The 18,859-nt window shown below is 38.0% G+C and overlaps 1 protein-coding gene across 7 annotated transcripts in view; it reads left to right on the plus strand.

Annotated features, from left to right (window-relative positions):
• Positions 1–962: 962 nt before the first annotated feature.
• The window catches only part of EMB3012 (embryo defective 3012), a 46,990-nt gene continuing 29,093 nt past the window's right edge, over positions 963–18,859 (plus strand). For 4 of the 7 annotated variants that reach the window (XR_015974699.1, XR_015974698.1, XM_088714333.1 and 1 more), the window contains exons 1-12: positions 1,057–1,459; positions 5,029–5,294; positions 7,340–7,512; positions 7,606–7,822; positions 10,236–10,582; positions 14,140–14,319; positions 14,497–14,635; positions 14,709–14,857; positions 17,089–17,200; positions 17,308–17,918; positions 18,088–18,211; positions 18,426–18,703. Coding sequence is in view for 5 of the 7 variants with exons in the window: in XM_088714333.1 (XP_088570459.1) it covers positions 1,269–1,459; positions 5,029–5,294; positions 7,340–7,512; positions 7,606–7,822; positions 10,236–10,582; positions 14,140–14,319; positions 14,497–14,635; positions 14,709–14,857; positions 17,089–17,200; positions 17,308–17,918; positions 18,088–18,211; positions 18,426–18,703 (2,787 nt within the window). In the remaining 2 variants the exon portion in view is untranslated. Of the gene's footprint in view, positions 1,460–4,050; positions 4,245–5,028; positions 5,295–7,339; positions 7,513–7,605; positions 7,823–10,235; positions 10,583–14,139; positions 14,320–14,496; positions 14,636–14,708; positions 14,858–17,088; positions 17,201–17,307; positions 17,919–18,087; positions 18,212–18,425; positions 18,704–18,859 lie in introns of all 7 variants that reach the window. The other 3 variants (XM_088714336.1, XM_008809229.5, XM_088714334.1) reach the window with 3 other exon arrangements.

Here is an 18,859-nt window from a genome sequence, read left to right on the forward strand (position 1 = left end):
CTCTTTCGACCAAGCTCGAGATGTCTTCAGACATTCGCCGACCCATCCCGACCAAACTCGGAGTGCTCCACCGAGTATACCTCGGAACCCGAGAAGCCGAGCTACTCTCAGCACCTCTGTCAAGCCGACCTCGCCAAACGCATGGTGCGACCTCTCAACGAGTTCGGCCTCGTCAACGACCGCACTCATGTGCGTGCCTACGTCCATCTGCGTGGTCATACTTTGCAACACTATCGTGTCACGTTTCCATATCCGGCCTTCAGCAGTCGGTACCTTGACCACTCTGGTTATATCCTGCCGTGACTGTCAACACCCTACCGTTCTCAAGAACAGGCGGTACTACACGCCACCAGCCAGCCTAAGCTGTGCGCCACCCGGCTCAGAGCCACGCCCCCTCATGATGAGGGCTGACAGTGCCCCTACCACTTGGGCCACTCCACCGAGACTATAAATAGCTCGGTCGGATAACTTCTAAGAAACTTTTTTTTGGGCTGGACCAAACCTACCCCACTCTAACTTGATCGTCAGAGGGCTCTCACGGAAAATCTTGGTGAGGCTTTGTGCAGGTCCGTGGCCGTCGCACAGGAGATGGCTCTTATGTTCTCCTTCCAATCACTGGCGGCTTTCTCGACTCTACCGGCGGGGTCACCCTTAGGCCAAATTTGAACCACAAGAGGTACAAACAACAACCGTTGTTTAAATTCTTTAAAACAATTAGAACGGCTATGGTTGATTTATAACTTTGATTTGTCGGCTAACCCTAAGATCCCTTATAGTTTGAATCTAAATCTCATTTCCGTAGAATCTAGGTTGACAGTGGCCTTACTTAAATAAACTGTATAATTATGATTTTTTAAAAAAATTCAGTCTAATTCCACCAATTTTTTCTAAACAGCCATACAGCTTTTCTCTGTCCCTATCCTTATGATAAAAATAAATTCACGGAAGTACTGAAATCCGCTACGGCTGCTTGTGGTGACTACACCGGACCAGGTGGGCGACCACCATATGTTTTGGGCGCGCCCTATTTCTTGCGCTCTGAGTCGCTCAGAGCAAATCTTGGTCGGTCATCACCCCTCACGCCCTGCTCTCTTCACTACTCCGTTACGCCTCCCCCGCTCGGCTCTTTCCCGCGATTTCTCTCTCCACTCTCTCTCTCTCTCGACTCTCTAGCTCTCGCTACTAGGGTTTTTGTCTTTCTTTTCTTTTCTTTTTACACCCCCGCATCCGCTTCTTGATCATTGCGATCGAGAGAGTGGGCGGAGAAAATGGGATTCCCGGCGGCGGCGGTGCGTGCCGCAGTGCTGGCGGCGGCGGCGGTAGCGTTGGCGTCGCTTCCACCGCTGGTGGCGCTGGATGTGTCGGGGCCCCACATAGCGGATTTGAACGTGCTGTTGCCTCCCCGCATGACTAAACCCGTCGAGTACCGCCTTCAAGGAAGCGATGGCTGCTTTTCTTGGTACACTTCTTTCATTGGTACTAGTTTTTTCCCCTCAGGTTTCTTGGATTTTAAAACCTCCAAGGCTGTCGCCATCGTCGCCGTCTTTTTTTCCCCCGCAGTTTTTTGGATTTTTTTTGGGATGAAATTTGGATTTCCTTAAATTTATCACGCTTCTTCTTTATGTTTTTTTTCTTGAAATAATTTGCGGCAGTGTGGAATATATTTACTTATTTTGTTTTTTAAACCTCGAATAGCCATAACCTGTAAGCCTTATTCGATCTACCTTTCCAGTTGCGCGTTCAAGGCCTAAATATGCAGTCGAAGAAATTTCTGAACTCCTTACTGAGTTCTTTCTAGGTTTTCTACCAAAACGTTTCGTTGGCTAGGGCCGCAGCTGGTTGTGCTTGAGGCATCACTACTCTGTGATGGCTTGCTCTTAAGCTGCTAATGTCGCTTCTTCTAGTTCTGCTACATATCTGTTTCACATTACGTTCATGCGCTTGGCCATGGCATTGCATTGCCCATTGGGAGGGGGGGTGGTGGTATTGCTCGCATTTGATGAGTATAGATTGCTAAGAACCATATTATAAAATTTACAAATCTGCTGCATGTTCATCAATCTCTGTACATTTTTAGAAAAAATTGTTACTAAGAAATTATCAACTTAGGTGACTCTTGGTCAACCATTATGATGAGATCTCGAATAGTACTTAGTTTTTCTTTCCTTTATTTTCAGATAAAACAAAAATTTGGTTGAATGGTCATTTACTAAATCCGTGTTCCTAAACCATTTTAATGGACTTTGCCTCACTATTCCGTAATGGTGTATTCTGAAACTTTCTTTTCTTCCGCAGATATCCTTGTATATAGTTCTAACCATGGTCGGCGGAATCGTCCTGAATTGCTCGGTTCGGAGCATCCTGAGCCGTACCGGCGGCGGATCAGGATGGTTCCGGCAACGAAACTTAGACTCCGTTGCTGGAGGGGGGAGAAGAAGAAAAAAGAGGAAGAGAGAGAGAAATTGGGGGAGAAAGGGAGAGGGAGAAAAAGGAGGAGAGAGGCCGGTCGGAGCTAGCCAATGGAAGCCGGAAAGCCTCCGCATAGAGGAGGTGGAGGCTGGGGAGCCATTGAGGCGGGGCTTCGCCTCTGGTCCCTAGTTTCGTTTAAAATAGGGGCTCAGAGGGGGCCTTTTTATTTTTTCAAATTTTAAGTTAAAGTCGGCAAACCCATTGCAAACTTTACTTAATTTTTTTATTTAATAGGTTTGCCGACTTTCACTTAAAATTCGCAGAAATAAAAGAGGCCCCTCTGGGCTCCTGTTTCGAACGAAACAGGGGAATGGAGGCGGAGCCTCGGCTCCTCGGCCTCCGCCTCCTCCGCGCGGAGGCTCCTCAGCCTATGCCGGCCAGCCTCTCTCCTCCTTCCTCTCTCTCCCTCTTCCGCTTTCTCTCTCTTTCTTTTCTTTTCTCCCATTCTTCCTCTCCCCTACATCTGATGTGTCGGTACAGGGCCGGCATGGTACGATGCAGAGCCGTACTGACCCATGCCGCCAGGCAACCAGTACAGAGCCCGGTACCAGCACAGCAGACGTTGGTTGTAACACTTATTTCATTTTCGATTCTATCCTACTCTTGCTTCTGCCTTGCTTATTGACTTGTCTATTTTTTTTCAGTATCAGTTGCAGTTTATGATAATAGAACACTAAAGAAAAAGAACCATGTTAAAATTTTATTAACCTCTATCTTACCAAAAAATGTGAAACTACTTCCTTCATCTCTGTATTTTTTCGAAAAATCATTGCTAAGAAGTAATCAGCTTAAAAGTACCACTTAGCCAACAATTACAAAGAGATCTCAAACAGTGGTTAGTTTCTCAAGCCCTTTCAAATTGAAATAGAAGCAAAAATGGTTATAAGGTTATTGCGCTCTAGGTTTAAATTCTAATCACCAAACATTAGGTCCTTCTCTTAAAAGTATGCAAAATTTGGACCCTTGCAATTTATCCTTTCAGCCGGCCTTTCATCTTTGGGCCTTTAGCTTGGTTTGGATCTTTAGCTTGGTTTGGATCTTCGCTGGCTAGGGTTGATTGCTTGGACCAGTTCAGGGCTAGAATTGCCTATTCTTGATTAGCCATGAATCATGAATCAGAGCAATATAAAAAATGGTGCAAAATTGTTATTGCCTATTCAATTATAACTATGAGAGAGAGAGAGAGAGAGAGAGAGAGAGAGAGAGAGAGAGAGAGAGAGAGTCTTGTCTTATGGTTGTTATAATCATAGATATAGAATGTTCTTGAATACTAGAAATATCTTTTGTATTCTTGAAATACATTGAGAGAATTTGCAAAATAATGAGAATCTAAGAATATTTCCAAAAGTTCTTGTGTTATATTATCCTTTAGTCCACATGGGTAGTGGGTTGAGTTCGCCTTGATGTCACTATCATCTTTGTCTTGTTCCAAAAATAAACTACTTGTCATTCTTCTGGACTCCTCACTTTGTTCTATCTTTTTTTTTTTCACTGTCATTTTTATCCTGTTCCAGAAGAAAAAGACTACTCTTCCTTGCTCTGCATTTCTCACTTTGCTCTATCTTTTTGTTGTTATTGCAGTGATATATGAGGGATTGTACCCATTTTAGGTGACACATGGGCACTCTTCTTTCATGCAATGGTCAGTGCATGCAGGCCTCGTCATGTTAGTAAAGGGTGTCAACTTCGAGCTGTGGAAATCGGGTGTTTTAAATGGCCAAACTCACAGTTCTAAGTAGAAAAAAGGGAGGGAATCTGCTGTTCACATTTCTTGTGTGAGTCCAGTCCATATCCTCTAAAGGCCTCAGAATATAATCCTTTACTGGGTTCTTTTCAGGTTCTTTTTAATGGTTTGTTTGTTCCTTATTCTCAACTAGATTCTTCTTTTTCTGCTCTTTGTATCGTTCACAGAAGAGAACATTTCTAGCAGGCCAGTTATGTCTGTGGCGTCAAAAAAATGACTGCCAACTTGCTTCCTTTTTCTTTCTAGTATCTCAAGGGATTCTTAGAGGCTAGTTACTTTTGATAAAGCTTAAACTCTTGGTTTATCAATTGAAACACTAGCTAGTTCTTCTTTCCAATTCTGGTTAGTTATTGGGTACTCCAAGGACAACAAGGCATTTGAAAAAGGAGCTCTACAATGATTGTAGGCTGGATGAATTTTGAATGCAGTATATGTCAAGCATACATTGCTTTGTTCCTTATAATCACAATTAACAAATTTTTGTATAAATCTTAAACATCTGGTCCATGCAAATTCTTTAAATGGTTTTCTTAAATTCTTAAACTTGGTTCAGGTTGTACAAGAAACTGATTTGATTCTCTAAAGTTATATTTCGATGGGAATTATCAAAATTGTAGATCTGTTCCTACATAACAGTGTTGCTTATAAGTTAACATCTTGTTATAACCAAGCCCTTGACTGAACATGAACTTGTGTGGTGGTTTTTAAATGACAAGATATGGTGATGGGTATGTTAAATGAATAAAGGTAGTATGTGCTTCGTCCAGTTCTTCAGCTCTTTAACAAGTGATGATGAATTCTTTCCTTCTTTGCAGGTCATGGGATCATCATGATATTTTATCTGTGCAGCCTGAGTATAATGTCAGTAGTAGGTGCTCAACAAGTGCTCGATTGATATCGATTGCCCCTTACAATGGTAGAAAGGAGACTGCAGTTTATGCTACTGATCTGCATAATGGAATCACAATTCGCTGTAAAGTTTTTATTGATAAAATATCCCGAATCAAAATATTCCATCATGCTATTAAAATCAACCTAGATGAACTTGCCCCCCTGCGTATTCGTGCCTTTGATGATGAAGGTATCAGATAAGTTATCTTGCATATCTTTTTTAGTAAATTCAGTCACATCTGTTAACAAACATTTCATGTCAGGAGGAGATTAAGGTGGAGAGCAAGAGAGAACTTACAAAACCTAACATACACTGTGAATTTAGAAGAGTATCCATAATCTTGACATGCACATGTGATTCACGTACTAGGAGTTTCATGAGGCTAGAGGCTAGGTCACAATAAAACTGCTATCTTGAGTTCTCATAAAAACTTTCCACCAACACTGGCATATGTGTATGCTTACCTGTATGATGATTTGCTTGAATATTACTGCTAAAGAAAATAAGTACACAGATCATACCGAAAAATTTATGGAGTTTAAAGAAAAGAGATTAAATAATTTGATGATGGATATAGGATGGCAAAAATGTGTTGAGGAGAATTGTTTTTTTTTTTTAAATAGCACTTGCTTTGTTGGTCACAGAGGCACCCTCTACAAAAGCATAGGTTGGAAGAAAATATTGAAAGGTCCAAGCTGCCCTTGTGTGGAAAATTCTTGGTTGAAATATCCGTTAAATGGAGGTCCTGATATCTCCCTGCTTTAAAAGTTTGGCTCGACCATTATGACAATTGTATGATTATGATCTGCAAAATAAAAACAGTAAATTTTTTATATGCATTCTTAGATTATAGTGGATGCTTTTATTCAGTTTGATAAATCAGAGTATAAATAAATCATAAATTTGTTCAAGTATTCCTGGATATCCAATGTGACTAATCAATTGCCCATTGCTGCAAAGGAATTTGTCAAAAAGAGGCAATGTAAGGCTGTGAGGGAATTGATTCCAAGAGTGGAGGGGATTATGCTTGGTCCTGGATGGTGACTGTGCTGGATATTGTTGAAATTAATTGTGGTGGATTTTGCCTGGAAGAAGGTTTTGACATTGCCACAGTATGAATTATTAGAGATCACTATAGAATACTGATAAGCTAAAAAATGCTACCAAGAGGGTGCTATTTTAACAAAGGTGGCAGAAATAAGAGATGCAGTCAAAGGGACTTTAAGAGAAGGATCCTCAAGGCTTGATTTTGGAATATGACAGTCGGTGATCAATCACTAACAGTCAATTCAGGAAGAAAAATTGTAGAGGGTTCCACTGGCTTGATTATTAGAGATTACTTTGTTTTTTGATAATATTAGAGATCACTTTGTTGGGCTGAAGCTGAAAAATTCTACTAAAAACATGCTATTTCAACAAAGGTGTGAAGCAAAGAAACTCTAAGAGAATGATTCTAAGACTTGCAGAATATAGCTATTATTAATTAATTGATGATTTTAATGTCAGTGAGAAACCACTTCGGCACAGCAGGAATATGGTAACCAACATAGAACTCTTATGTAAAGATGATTTTTTTTTCAAAAAAAAAACTTTTGTGCATTTCAGTGGAGAGGACAGCAAGCTAATAGATTGGTTGGGTATTTTTGGAACATGAGCTGTAGAGTAGAGAATTAAGGGGGAGAATCTTCAACAATTTTTTCTACTCCTTTACAAGGATTTTGTCCATTTCATACATTAGGAAAAAATATTAGAGCAGTATGGAAGGAATATAGACACTTTGATTTCCTCGTCCTTTGAAACCACACAAAAAATAAACTAAAATCCTAGAGCTAGACTGGTTATATTATGTTATATGGATCAAATGTAAAGGGGGAAGAAAGTTAAACAGTACAAGTGCACTCCTGTTCTTAAGTGTACAGGTAATTAGTATATTAGTGTATATTTATAATTAACCACAACTGTTTTTCTTTTTTTCCCCATTTAGGAAAATCATGCAATTTATGGATAAAATTTCAATAGTACATCGGATGTGATTTTTGTCCACAGTGTTCTTTTTGCATTGAAGAGGTTATTCTATCTATGCAAAAGAGGCCTATCATTTTATCTTGGCGCATTGCTAATTTATACTGGTAGGATTGTTAATTTTATCTCTCTTCATTTTCCTCTAATGTTATCTTATGAGCATCATGTTGCCAGGTTGTTGGCTTTTCTTGACTTGTGTCTTGTACTTGCAGAAAACGTGTTTTCATCACTGGTAGGATTACAGTTTCTGTGGAAACTTGTTCCCAAATCATCTGAAGATGATAACAGCCATTATCTTGTTCATGTTCCATTGAAGGAAACACCATTAAGTGACTGTGGTGGTTTCTGTGGTGATCTACATACACAAATAGAGCTTGAAGACAGAGTATGTCTGAGCTAATTATTATCATCAGATACTCAATTTTTTTTTTTTTAGTTTCTTGAATAATTGAGTTTTTGCATTTGCACTTCACTACAGGGCGTAGGTTCAGATTTGTATGTTGTCAAAGGAATTGGAATTGGCCATGAGGTTGTTAGTGCCCAGTTGCTTGAGCCAAAACTTGAGCATGTGATGGATATGATTGTTTTAACTGTTGCTGAAGCTATGTCACTAGATCCTCCATCACCTGTCTTTGTCACTGTTGGTGCTCTGATATACTACAGTCTGAGGGTGATTCGTCAGAATGCTGCTCAAGGTTTTTTGTCGCTATTTTTCAGTACAGTAAAGTTCATCAATGTATACTTGCAACATTAGAGAATGTGAACGTTTAGTTCATTTGCATCAAAAACCTTTTCTAGGTTAATAGTGCAGTTAGCTAACTAACTTTGTAGAAATGTCAGAGTACATGAGAGTAGGAATGTACCGAGGTATATATATCCAGACATGAACGTTAAAATCTTAATCATTATGCTACATGACAGTATATTGAACAATATACAATATGCCATTTTTTGACTGTGTTTTTCATTATGTAGTCCAACTGCAGTATGGAACCTTTATTAACTCCTATTCATGGGAATAGTGTTATACAAGGGATCTTTACATGCCCCATTTCATATCGATTTCTTTCAGGAAAAAAAGCTATTTTTTGATAAATCTAGCTTTACAGCAATGATCAAAGACTTGCTGAATTGGGATGGTACCAGACTGCCAGTGGTGTCGTTCTGTTCCAACATGAAATTTGCATGCTGGATGTCGATCCTTAACTGGATCAAGGCTTCTCTCCTGATTGCCCGAAACTGGTCGGGATGGGTTAGTACCAGGCTGCTTTAGCCAATACCGAGCACAACTGACTGTCATCAGGATTTTTTTTTTTTGTTGGGGTGGGGTGTCGCGGAGCTCCAAAGCCATGCTTTCTTTCTCGTTTTCTTTGGTCACGGGTTTGAACAAGAAAGAGAGGTCAAGAGAGATACAGGGGGAAAGAGAGTGAGAGGAAGGGAGAGGAGAAATGAAGGGAGGGAGCAGGTGCCCGCACTAGTACTGGCACCATACACCCATCTAAACATCTCAAGAACCACTTAAGCAGGAAGAAAAAAAATATTCACTAAAATTCATGTAAGATAAAAATTTTCATAAAATTAAAATAAAAACACTCAAAAAATGTCTTGATATGGTGTGTATCAGGATGTAGGACTGTTCTACAATACAACCAATTAAATCCGAAATGGGTCTCAAGTCTCTCAACACTGGTATCTCAAACCTTACTTCACAGTTATATTTGAAGTTCACAGAGGCCCAACAGTGAGGACCAATTGCATCCTATGATTAAGGATATATTGTGCTGAAATGAGAAACTAAAATTTCTCCCTTTCCACTTATTGATAGTGGGTGATGTTTATGGTAAAGCGATTGTTCTAAAACCTAATCCAAACTGGCTGCTACCTGAGGCGGAGACTTAGAGCTTTGCTTTCATACCCTTTCTTTTGCGAAGTGGAGATTAACTTACTGTAGTTGCACTACTAGTTAAGTACATGCTTGAAGGTAATGTTGTATAAGTATAGTATTGATTTTGTACATGTTGTATGGACATTTCTTAAGCAATAAGCACCCTATGAATTTGAATTTTGTAAATGATATTCTCTCCTTACTCTCCTTGCTGTTCTTACTATTTTGTGACCATGAAACTAAGATGAAGGCATGCAAATGAATACAGCTTGTTTCTGAAAATAAATTGATGGAACTTCTGACTATAAATGCTCTACCTATGCCGTGATCCTGCTCGTGTTACAGCTTTTTGATTCTCACTTTGATACTTTTTTTATGATGAATTGTTACTTTTATTGTCTTATATATAAACCAACATTGTAAAATTTGCAACTAATTCAAAAGCCAAACTTAGTTTTGGAGGTTCGGTTGGCTTATGCCTAAATGTATAAGTCTTGGTTGGCTAAATCCAATCAAAACCAATTGATAGGGTTATATTTATGCGAACATATGCTATTGATAGTTTCTTGTGGAATACCTCTTTTGTTTCTTGTGGAGTCTTGAAGAGCTTCTTGATGTGTTATTGATGACTCTTTGCTAAACCAACTATGTTAATTTTGTTCCTATTATAGGGGATCTATTTTATTCCGGATGAAATGGTAAACTTGATGCTGGATGTTTAAACATTTGGTACCTTGACGAATTCACCTTTTGCTTCTATATCAGCCTCTTTTGGATAAAAGTACATGATTGCCACATTACGGGACTTGGCCTTTTCTAAGAACCGATGGCAAATTAAGATCCTGGAACATGACCACAATGCTGTGTTAAAGCTCATTCTCTGTTCTTGTAGTTATGTTTAAATGTACATATGTGGATAGTGGACTGCATGTTTTAGTTCTCCTGACAGATTATGGTGCAATCTCTTTAGCAAATTTATTTGTCAAGATTTATTATGTGTTGATAGTGAGACATGATTTGTGTAGTATCATAGTTGATTACTAATGGCAATTTGTTCTGGCATATGTAAAATTCTTTGGTGAGTAGAAAGGGTTGGTTATAATTTGTAAGTAAATTGATCATATTACTTCCATGATGAGGTTTTAACATCTTATTTCTTATGAATCTTTTGCTTTCAGCTCAATTATTTTTTATTATTTTTCTAAATTGGTTGTTTTTTGCAGTGATTGAATTACCATCTCCGCATCATCGATGGTATGTCACAAACTCTTCAGTGGCTCGGGTGGACAGTATGATGGGGATTGCTCATGCCTTGAATCTTGGAATCACAAATATCATTGTTGAGGACTCTAGAGTCTCTGGTCATGTGCAGATATCATCTTTTCATGTTGTCACCCCAGATAAACTGTGTCTATACATGGTGCCTGTGACCAATACTTCTGATCCTCTTGTTGGGGCAGCACCCATTCCTTCCTCGGTTGTTTGGTATGTTTTTCCAGGCCAAGAATACATCATTGACATAAGAGTTTTTGCGGAGGGAGCTGATGGAAATCAGATACACATCACAGAGGTATGCTTTATGTTCTAATTCCAGGTTCAGCTCAATTTCATCAGTATCTCCATAGTGTATAACGTGAGCTTTAATCTTTGCAATAACTTGAGGTCAGGAATATGGACCTTCCTTTTTGTGTCTAAAAGATAAATTCGAACAAATTAGGAACTCAAAGGTTTTTACTGAGAAGTCATCATTTGGTGATAAAATGTAAATATTATAAGCATTATGACCTGTACAAGGTGACATCAATGGCTACATTTTGTCCACCTCAATATTCATATTGTTTTTCTAAGTTTTTTAGATTTCATAACTGGTTTATTAGCAATATAATTATTATAATTGAAAATTGCATAGCAATGTTCCTAAGTGTGTTAGATTGTAACCATTGAAATATGTTCTTTCCTTTATGTTTTGAAACAAAATGTGGATCTAGTTGGCTGTTTTTTTTCTGAAAACTGTATGTGGCGATGTGTTGTAGCACTTTTGGCTTGACATGGGAACGTGCAGATGCAGACCTCTTTTATTATTGAACTTCCCATGAAGAATCACAGCTTAATATTTTTTGACAGTGCAAAACGAAACGGGTAAGTGATAGTATAATCATGTGCACTTGCCCATAAACTCATATGGGATGTTCTCACTAGAGTAGCCAATTATACCAACATTTGACTGAATGGTTCAGGTCAATTTATTGGTCACTGGTGCTGCTTCAAGTTGATACAATGCCAATATGGGCTGGTCAGGGCCAATGCAGACTTGCAAAGATGGAAGAAGCTTTAAATTATAAACTTCCATAATGAGAGACTGCAAAATAGAAGAGACGACATCGTATGCTGTACCGTACCGAATTGGGCGGTATGAGGTGTACCGTACCATATCATCTCGGCATTGATATATAATATGGAGGCATACTGACACTTGGTACGCCGAACGGCCCTATACCTACCGTATCGACACAGTGATAGCGTGGCACCGGTATGAGGCTCTGTACCGAAACGGCATACCTTGAGACAAGAGATGTGAAGGGATCAGAAAGTAGGAAATTAAAAAAAAATAAGGGAAACAGAAAAGAGATTTTCACTTGCTATGTTAGATTATTACTATATATGTTAATAACTGGAAATAGAAAATTTTGTTTTGCTAAATTATTATTTTTTCTTTGTAGAGAAGAAAGCATGGTTATTTAAGCATCTCAACTGGAGCACAATCTTTTCATATATATGATAAATTTATAAACAGATTTCACTTAAACTATATATTTTAGCATACATGCACTTAACTGTTATAAGATTATCAATCCATAAAAATAGGCTTCTTTCATTCAGTCTCGGTCAATTTTGTACGTTCTAGTTTTTGTGCAATATATTTTTTTTGACCTTCTCTAAGCATTTATTGATGATGTTTGACATACTTGATTTGGATGTTTCTTTGCTAAGTTTGAAGAATTTGAAAATATTCGATGGTGCTTATTTGGTGAAATTTGGTACAATCTTGGGAACAATTTAGGCTCAGGATTAAAGTTTCAATAGGAAGCCATAGGATGCTGCTTGTCAAGTGTTTGTGGGGATCAAACTTAGGGGAAGTGGGGTTTTGGTAGTACATGTTTAGCTAGAAACTCATAGAAAGGGGTGGTAACCGGGACTTGGAGGAAATTGAGCTTTGTTGATTATATAGAGAAACTTGAAAGGATCAATTTTGCTTAAAGATTGACGTAAGCTTCCAAGTAGGGAGAGGACAAATATCGGTTAACTTATGATACAGGGAGTTGTCTGCTTTGATTTTTCTTGGAAATCAAATGGCCATGGTGATGGGAAATGGTGGCTCTTAATGTTTACTTCTGTCAAGTTTGATAAGGTGGGATGACATTTAGGAACTTTTAGATGGAAGGCTAAGGGATTTATCTCTATGAGATCTTTCTGCAGTTTCCTTTTTAGTGGTATTTTGAAGAAAGCTGGTACGGAATCCCAACTTTCCTTTATAATTCAAGCCTTCATGTGAATGTTTAACATGAAAATTCTTCGACTGGTAATCAGGGTAAGAAAGGTGTTAGTGTGGATTTATTTTTTTTTTCAAAGGAAGAAGGTTGAACTTATCATTTTTTGTGGTAATGCTTCCTTCAGATTTGATATCCTGTATATTTTTTGTGGGCTTTGCTTACAATTGCATTAACTTGAATCAACAATGCTCATCCACTTCTGATCCACTGCTCAGTGAGATGGCCTCTATTTATTAATTATCCTCTCTAAATATTGTTTTTTAAATTTTTTTCAAAGGAACACTTGAAGGTAATAACCTTGTTGACTGTATATTGTTGATAGGTAAAACCTGAAAGTATATATACTTTTCCGTGAATTTCAACTTTCATTCCATGATGAACATACATAGACTCAATTCATCCACTTCCCATTATTTCAACATTTTGTTGATGCCTAGGTTCTCCCATCATATCATTTACAGATTAGGCATAGACCTCATGTCCAAGTTAAATTATGATTTATTTTTGTGCTAGGTGAATTCTTTCCGTAACTATGAGCAAAGCAAGCCTTGCTGTGTTCTAGAATCACCATCAATTTAGTCCAAGTGAATCAACCGAACCAAATCAGGTTCATGAATTCTAGGTCTCAAAGTTGAACAGACAAATCAGAGGTGGTTCCATAGCAGAGCTCTTTACAAATGCCAAAACCTCCCTACTCAATGATGCATGTATCTTACTTTTGTTGGATCTTGTGAATTTGGCGAAGTCTTTGTTCCTGAACGACGGAAGTGGAAAGACAAACAGGTGCTGGATCATTAGGGCCATGGTTCGCCGTATTAGCTTGAACCGAGCAGTACGGGTCGTACTAGTTCGATACTGGTACCTAGTATGGGTGGCGTACTGATACTTGGTATGCCGAAATGATCCCGTACCATACGATAACAACATAGTGCTAATGTGACACTAGTACGGGGTTTGGTACCGAGACGGCAAACCTTGATTAGAGCTATAATGGTATTATACACTGAATTGAAATCATCTGGTTTCTGAAATTAAAGCCTAAAAACTACATTAATCCAACTCAGCACACCCTTGCTTCAGAGTTCTAGATAACAAAGATACCACTTGATTTTTGCTTCCGGAATCCTGTCTCCTTACTCTTTTCACATCATTTGATACTCTGCCTTATAACCACCCGCAAACAGATCTTAAACAACATCAGTTAATGAGAATACACAAACAACACCAACATTATAACTTCGAATCACTCTTTGGAGTTTGGACCACATTCTTAACAGGCTGCTTATTCTAGTGCTTCTTTTTATTAGCCATATCTTGCCCACCAGGTAACAAACCTTCTAAAACAAAATCCTTGGGAGCATGCTATTGTAAAATTTTGATGATGCCACCCTAGAAGTTTTTTTAATGTACCAAACTTATTCTATATCTAGGGCTGGCATTGTCTATGATGAATTTGCTGGCCATATGCACCTGCTGAAATATTATGATGCAGTGGTGTTTTCCCTTTTTTTTTATTTTTTGACTATTTGCTTAGCCACATCATTTTCCTGATTGCTTTTAACTTGTTATGTTTCAGAACAATGATCTTAAGTTGGAAAGTGATTCTCTTAGATACTGGGATTTATTCTCAGTGTCAAAAGATGTTGCTATTACACATGATTGGCAAAATTCTAGATTGCTCAAACCAGTTTCTCCTGGACGAGGATATCTGACTGCTTCTCTAACTTATGAGAAAGGAAATTCAGAAATGGCCGAGGTAATCTTTTCTTTGCTTGCTTGTAATTTTTTTCTCCCCTTAAGATGATGCCTATTTTATCTGAGTTCTGAAGACATTTGCCTTCTGGTGGTTGTAAGGGTGCTAAAGGTTGAGGTTGTAATGGCTTTATGGTATTGTCTACATTTGATAGCTTCCTGATCCGTAATCCCTTTATAGGTTCTTAAAGTTGTCCAAGAAGTTAATGTTTGCAATAAAGTCAAGTTGATTTTTGGTGAAGACAATGAGTACCCCCAAATTATTCACCTTCCTTGGGCGCCTGGGATCTATCAAGAAGCTCAACTAAAGGCAACTGGAGGTTAATACTCTTTTACATTATGCTATAATTGATCAATTCTATAATAGTTATTGATTTTCACCATCTTCTATAGGCTGTGACAAAACATTGCAAGATTATAAATGGTTTTCTTCTGACAAGGCAACTGTTTCAATATCTGCTTCTGGGGCTGTGAAGGCTAAAAGGCCTGGTCAAGTCATAATTAGGGTGGTTTCAGTTTTTGATTCAATGAATTGTGATGAGGTATATTCATCTTTCTATTAAATCTGTTGTCTATTAAAAGCATATATTACTTAAAATTTTTGACCTTTATACTCATTAAATGTATCTTGTCACTAACGGAAAACCAGAATTATTTCTCGATGAATTGGAACTTTGCTTGATCATGGAATTTTTCTGAAAATTCATACCTTAATAATATTTTGAATATTATCTGATTGTTGACATATGCAAAAAGATAATCATGCGTCTTATAGAGCTCCACTGTTATTCTCATAATGTCACTTTTTTGGAGATTATGTTTTGGAGTATTTTCTCATCGGAGCAGCATTTAGACACACTGCAATGTAATCTGTCATCACTAATTCTCAAGTTTGGAGTCTAAATATGCTGACATGTACCATAGGTTTGTTTCAAATATTATTTCTCATTTTTTGTAAAGCATGTAGCACTGGTTCTGGAAATGATGAAGAAAAAAACTATCCCAATAATTGTATTAAGGCCTGTTAGTCATAATGTACTCTGTGGCTATTGGCACTTAAGTCAACTAAATGATTTTTGTTCAAAAAAACATTGTAAACTATAGGTGCCTTTTAATCCTATGATCCCTGGACACAGCAATGTATGTTAAGGAACCCATGTTGACATGACTCAACATTAATACCATATGGGATCTTAGTTTGATGCCACAGCACACCCTTCCAGCACATGCTAATTTTCATCGTGCTTATTTTCATAATGTACCACAATTGTCTATAACGAAGCTAATATTTAATTCTCTTTCATTATTTATCCTCAATGGCTTCACATGCACATCTACTCTAAAGATGAAGATGACATAGAAAAAAGAAGGCAGTGGCTTTTGAGGTTTAGGAGAAGTTAAAAGATAGCGAGATACATAGGCATAAACACATGGTAGTATCTAAAGGATGAGGTATCGGCTCTGTTAGCTTTAATAACATTAATTGACACATGTTATAAACACTTAAGAGGAAAGGGGAATGAGATGGAAGTATTTTATATTCTCCTTAACCCATACTTGTCGCTAGCATTGAAGGAAAATCAGAAAAAAAAGAGAAGAGGAAGAGGTTGGATGGGACATGCAGGAGAAAGACAAACATAGAAGAATAAAGAATATTGTGAAGAAGAGCGGAGAACACAGAAAATTAAAAATTATGAAAAAGAAGAGAGAAAAGTCAAACTGAAAGCAAAATAGAAAAGAGAAAGCATTAAGATTTAAGAAAGTGCAAGAAATAGTAGAAGGAATAATAGAAAAAGAGAAATAGGTAAAAGACAAATTCAAGGAAAAAATAATAAGAAAACAGGAAGCAGATAATAGAAAAATCTAATAATTAAGTGGAAGAAGAATGAGGAGTGCAACAAGAGGCAAAAGAGGAACAAGAAATAGAATGCAAATGATAAGTTTGATATTTAGGATGTGAAAATCGTTTTAACTGATTTGAAAATTAAATCATCAACGAGGAAGCTTCACTGGCATTGATAGAGAGACAGAGAGTCTCATAACCCACTGTAGCTCAAGAAAATGTTTGATTCTGGATAATTACTAATTCTCCAGTGGTAACAGAAAAGTAAAACAAATGGTACTACTCCGTTTATTTGGCCTCATTAAGATAAGTTTCAGGATAAGTATGCTAAGTTTTTTTATTGACAATGTGCCATCAACAGCTATGGCGTTTGCAGACCACATGATTTCAGCTGATGGCATCATATCTAATCTATCTTATTATCAGCTCCATTTTTAGTACTTATACCAACATTCTCACTCTGATCACAGAAGTTAAGATTTTTAGTGTTACGATATCAGTAAAATCTTGTATGCTGGTCTCTTTACTGCTTTCTGGTATTGCTTGAAGGATTTTTGAGCATGTTTTTTGCTAATTGAGCTAATTTCAAATATACAACTCAAGATCTTTGTTTTTAGTACCTCTTGCAGTTGTGATAACTCATATGCTCTTTACCATAGTTTGTGGTCCCTTCCATACTTTGAGATGCTAACTAAATTACCCTTGATCTTGTCCTGAGCAATTTATCCCTTACCATGTGTTGTAAATCAACCCCCAAACAAACAACTCCCCCCCTCTCCAACCCCCCCCCCCCCCCCCCCCCCCCCCCTTCTCTCTCTTCCTCTCTCCCACCCCCGCACAATTAGCATTATTCCGTCCATATTATATATGGAAGAAATGAACTCCTTTTGCTTTTGTATGCTTTACTTTATTTTCTTCTGACATGCGTAGGTGGTCATTGAAGTTTCCGTTCCTTCTTCTATGGTTATGCTGCCAATCTTTCCTGTGGAGGTGGCTGTAGGAACAGAAATGCAAGCTGCTGTGACATTAAAAACATCAACTGGTGCTGAACAATTGTCAACTGCTTTGTAGTTCCGTTACTTTCATTTTTTATTCTGTCTGAACTATGTTTTCCTGTTTTTCTTAATAGATTTATCTTCTGTCTTGCAGGTGTCTACTTTCACAGATGTGATGCTTTTAGTTCTTTCGTGAGGTGGAAACTGTTTTCTGAAAGTGAATGTTTCAGAGTAATCGATAAAACATGGGAGGCACGGACCTCAGATATGCTGCCTCACAATGAGGGCTCTAAGGCACTATATGGTTACCCCTGTGCATGGACATATTTGTATGCTTCTGGTGCTGGTCGAGCTATGTTGCATGCAACGCTGTCCTCTGAATCATTGTCTTCTTTTCAGTTCTTGGATGGACCAATTATTCTAAAAGCTGCTTCACCTATAGCTGCATATTACCCACTTGTTGCTTATCAGGCAGAAAATGGGAATCGATTTGGTGGTTATTGGGTTGATTTGTCTAGAATATTTGGTGGGATCCAGGATTCAGATAGTACAAGTCTGGATAAGCTGTATCTTGTTCCTGGATCAGGAATGGATGTGCTGTTACTTGGAGGGCCTGAAAGATGGGACCATGGGGTTGATTTTGTAGAAACTGTAAATATTCTTGGTGAACCAAATTTGTCAGTAGTCGATGGTGTCATTGTGCAGCAGGCATCCTCCAGCGGTGGGAGACAATACAAAATTTTATGTCAAGCATTGGGGAATTATGTAAGTTCTAGAAAGGGGGAAATCCTATGATCTCTTTCCAGTTTGTTTTGAAGAGCAGTTCCAGTTCCAATTGTAATTATTTTTCACAATCTTTCATCAAACAAGATTTATAATTTTGACCTTTTCTTCCAGAAGATTTAATATTTGACCATTTACTTTTCCTGCACAGAAACTGCTCTTTTCACGTGGCAATTTAGTTGGTGCTGATCATCCTATGCCAGCTATCGTAAAAGTGGAATTGTCTGTAATTTGTAGCTTTCCTTCGTCCATCGTGCTACTTGCTAATGAACCTGGTATGATTTTCCATATCCTTATGGTATCTTACATGGGTCCCTTGATTATGGTTCTAAAATAGTAATGGTAATAAGCCTGGTATTGAACTGTGGATTGTCTTAAACATAAGCATCTTGTGATTTCTTTGTTACTGGAATTCAAAAATATATTGAAATTTCATTCTATCTATCTTTTTGAACTTCTGATTTTGTTAACCGCTGTCATCCCCAACAGTAAATACACTCGATACCATAGAGGCTGCAAGCAATGCGGATCGTGGTCCAGGGAGACTCCGAACTGCTCCTGTTATAGTCTCCAATGGATGTACCATACGGCTAGCAGCTATTGGTATACATAAGACTGGAAGAGCTTTTGCAAACTCATCGTCTCTTTGCTTGAGGTGGGAACTGAGTGGTTGTGAAGATCTGGCTCATTGGAGTGACACTAACAGTTTTGAGAGATCTGAGGCCACTTGGGAGAGGTTTCTGGTTTTACACAATGTATCAGGACTGGTTAGTTCTGATTATTTTCACTCTGATTTGTGTCAGTAGTATTCTAGTTTAGATCTACTTTATTGTGTTAAAGTTTATTGAATACTTTTTAAAACTGGATGTATTAGATGTTCTTTATTTTGCTTGCACAGATTAAAAGTGTTCACTTATTCTGGT

Source organism: Phoenix dactylifera, chromosome 18 (genome assembly GCF_051530095.1).
Source record: "Phoenix dactylifera cultivar Ajwa chromosome 18, Ajwa_hap1_PhDact_Kaust_v1.1, whole genome shotgun sequence".
NCBI classification, from domain to species: Eukaryota; Viridiplantae; Streptophyta; class Magnoliopsida; order Arecales; family Arecaceae; genus Phoenix; species Phoenix dactylifera.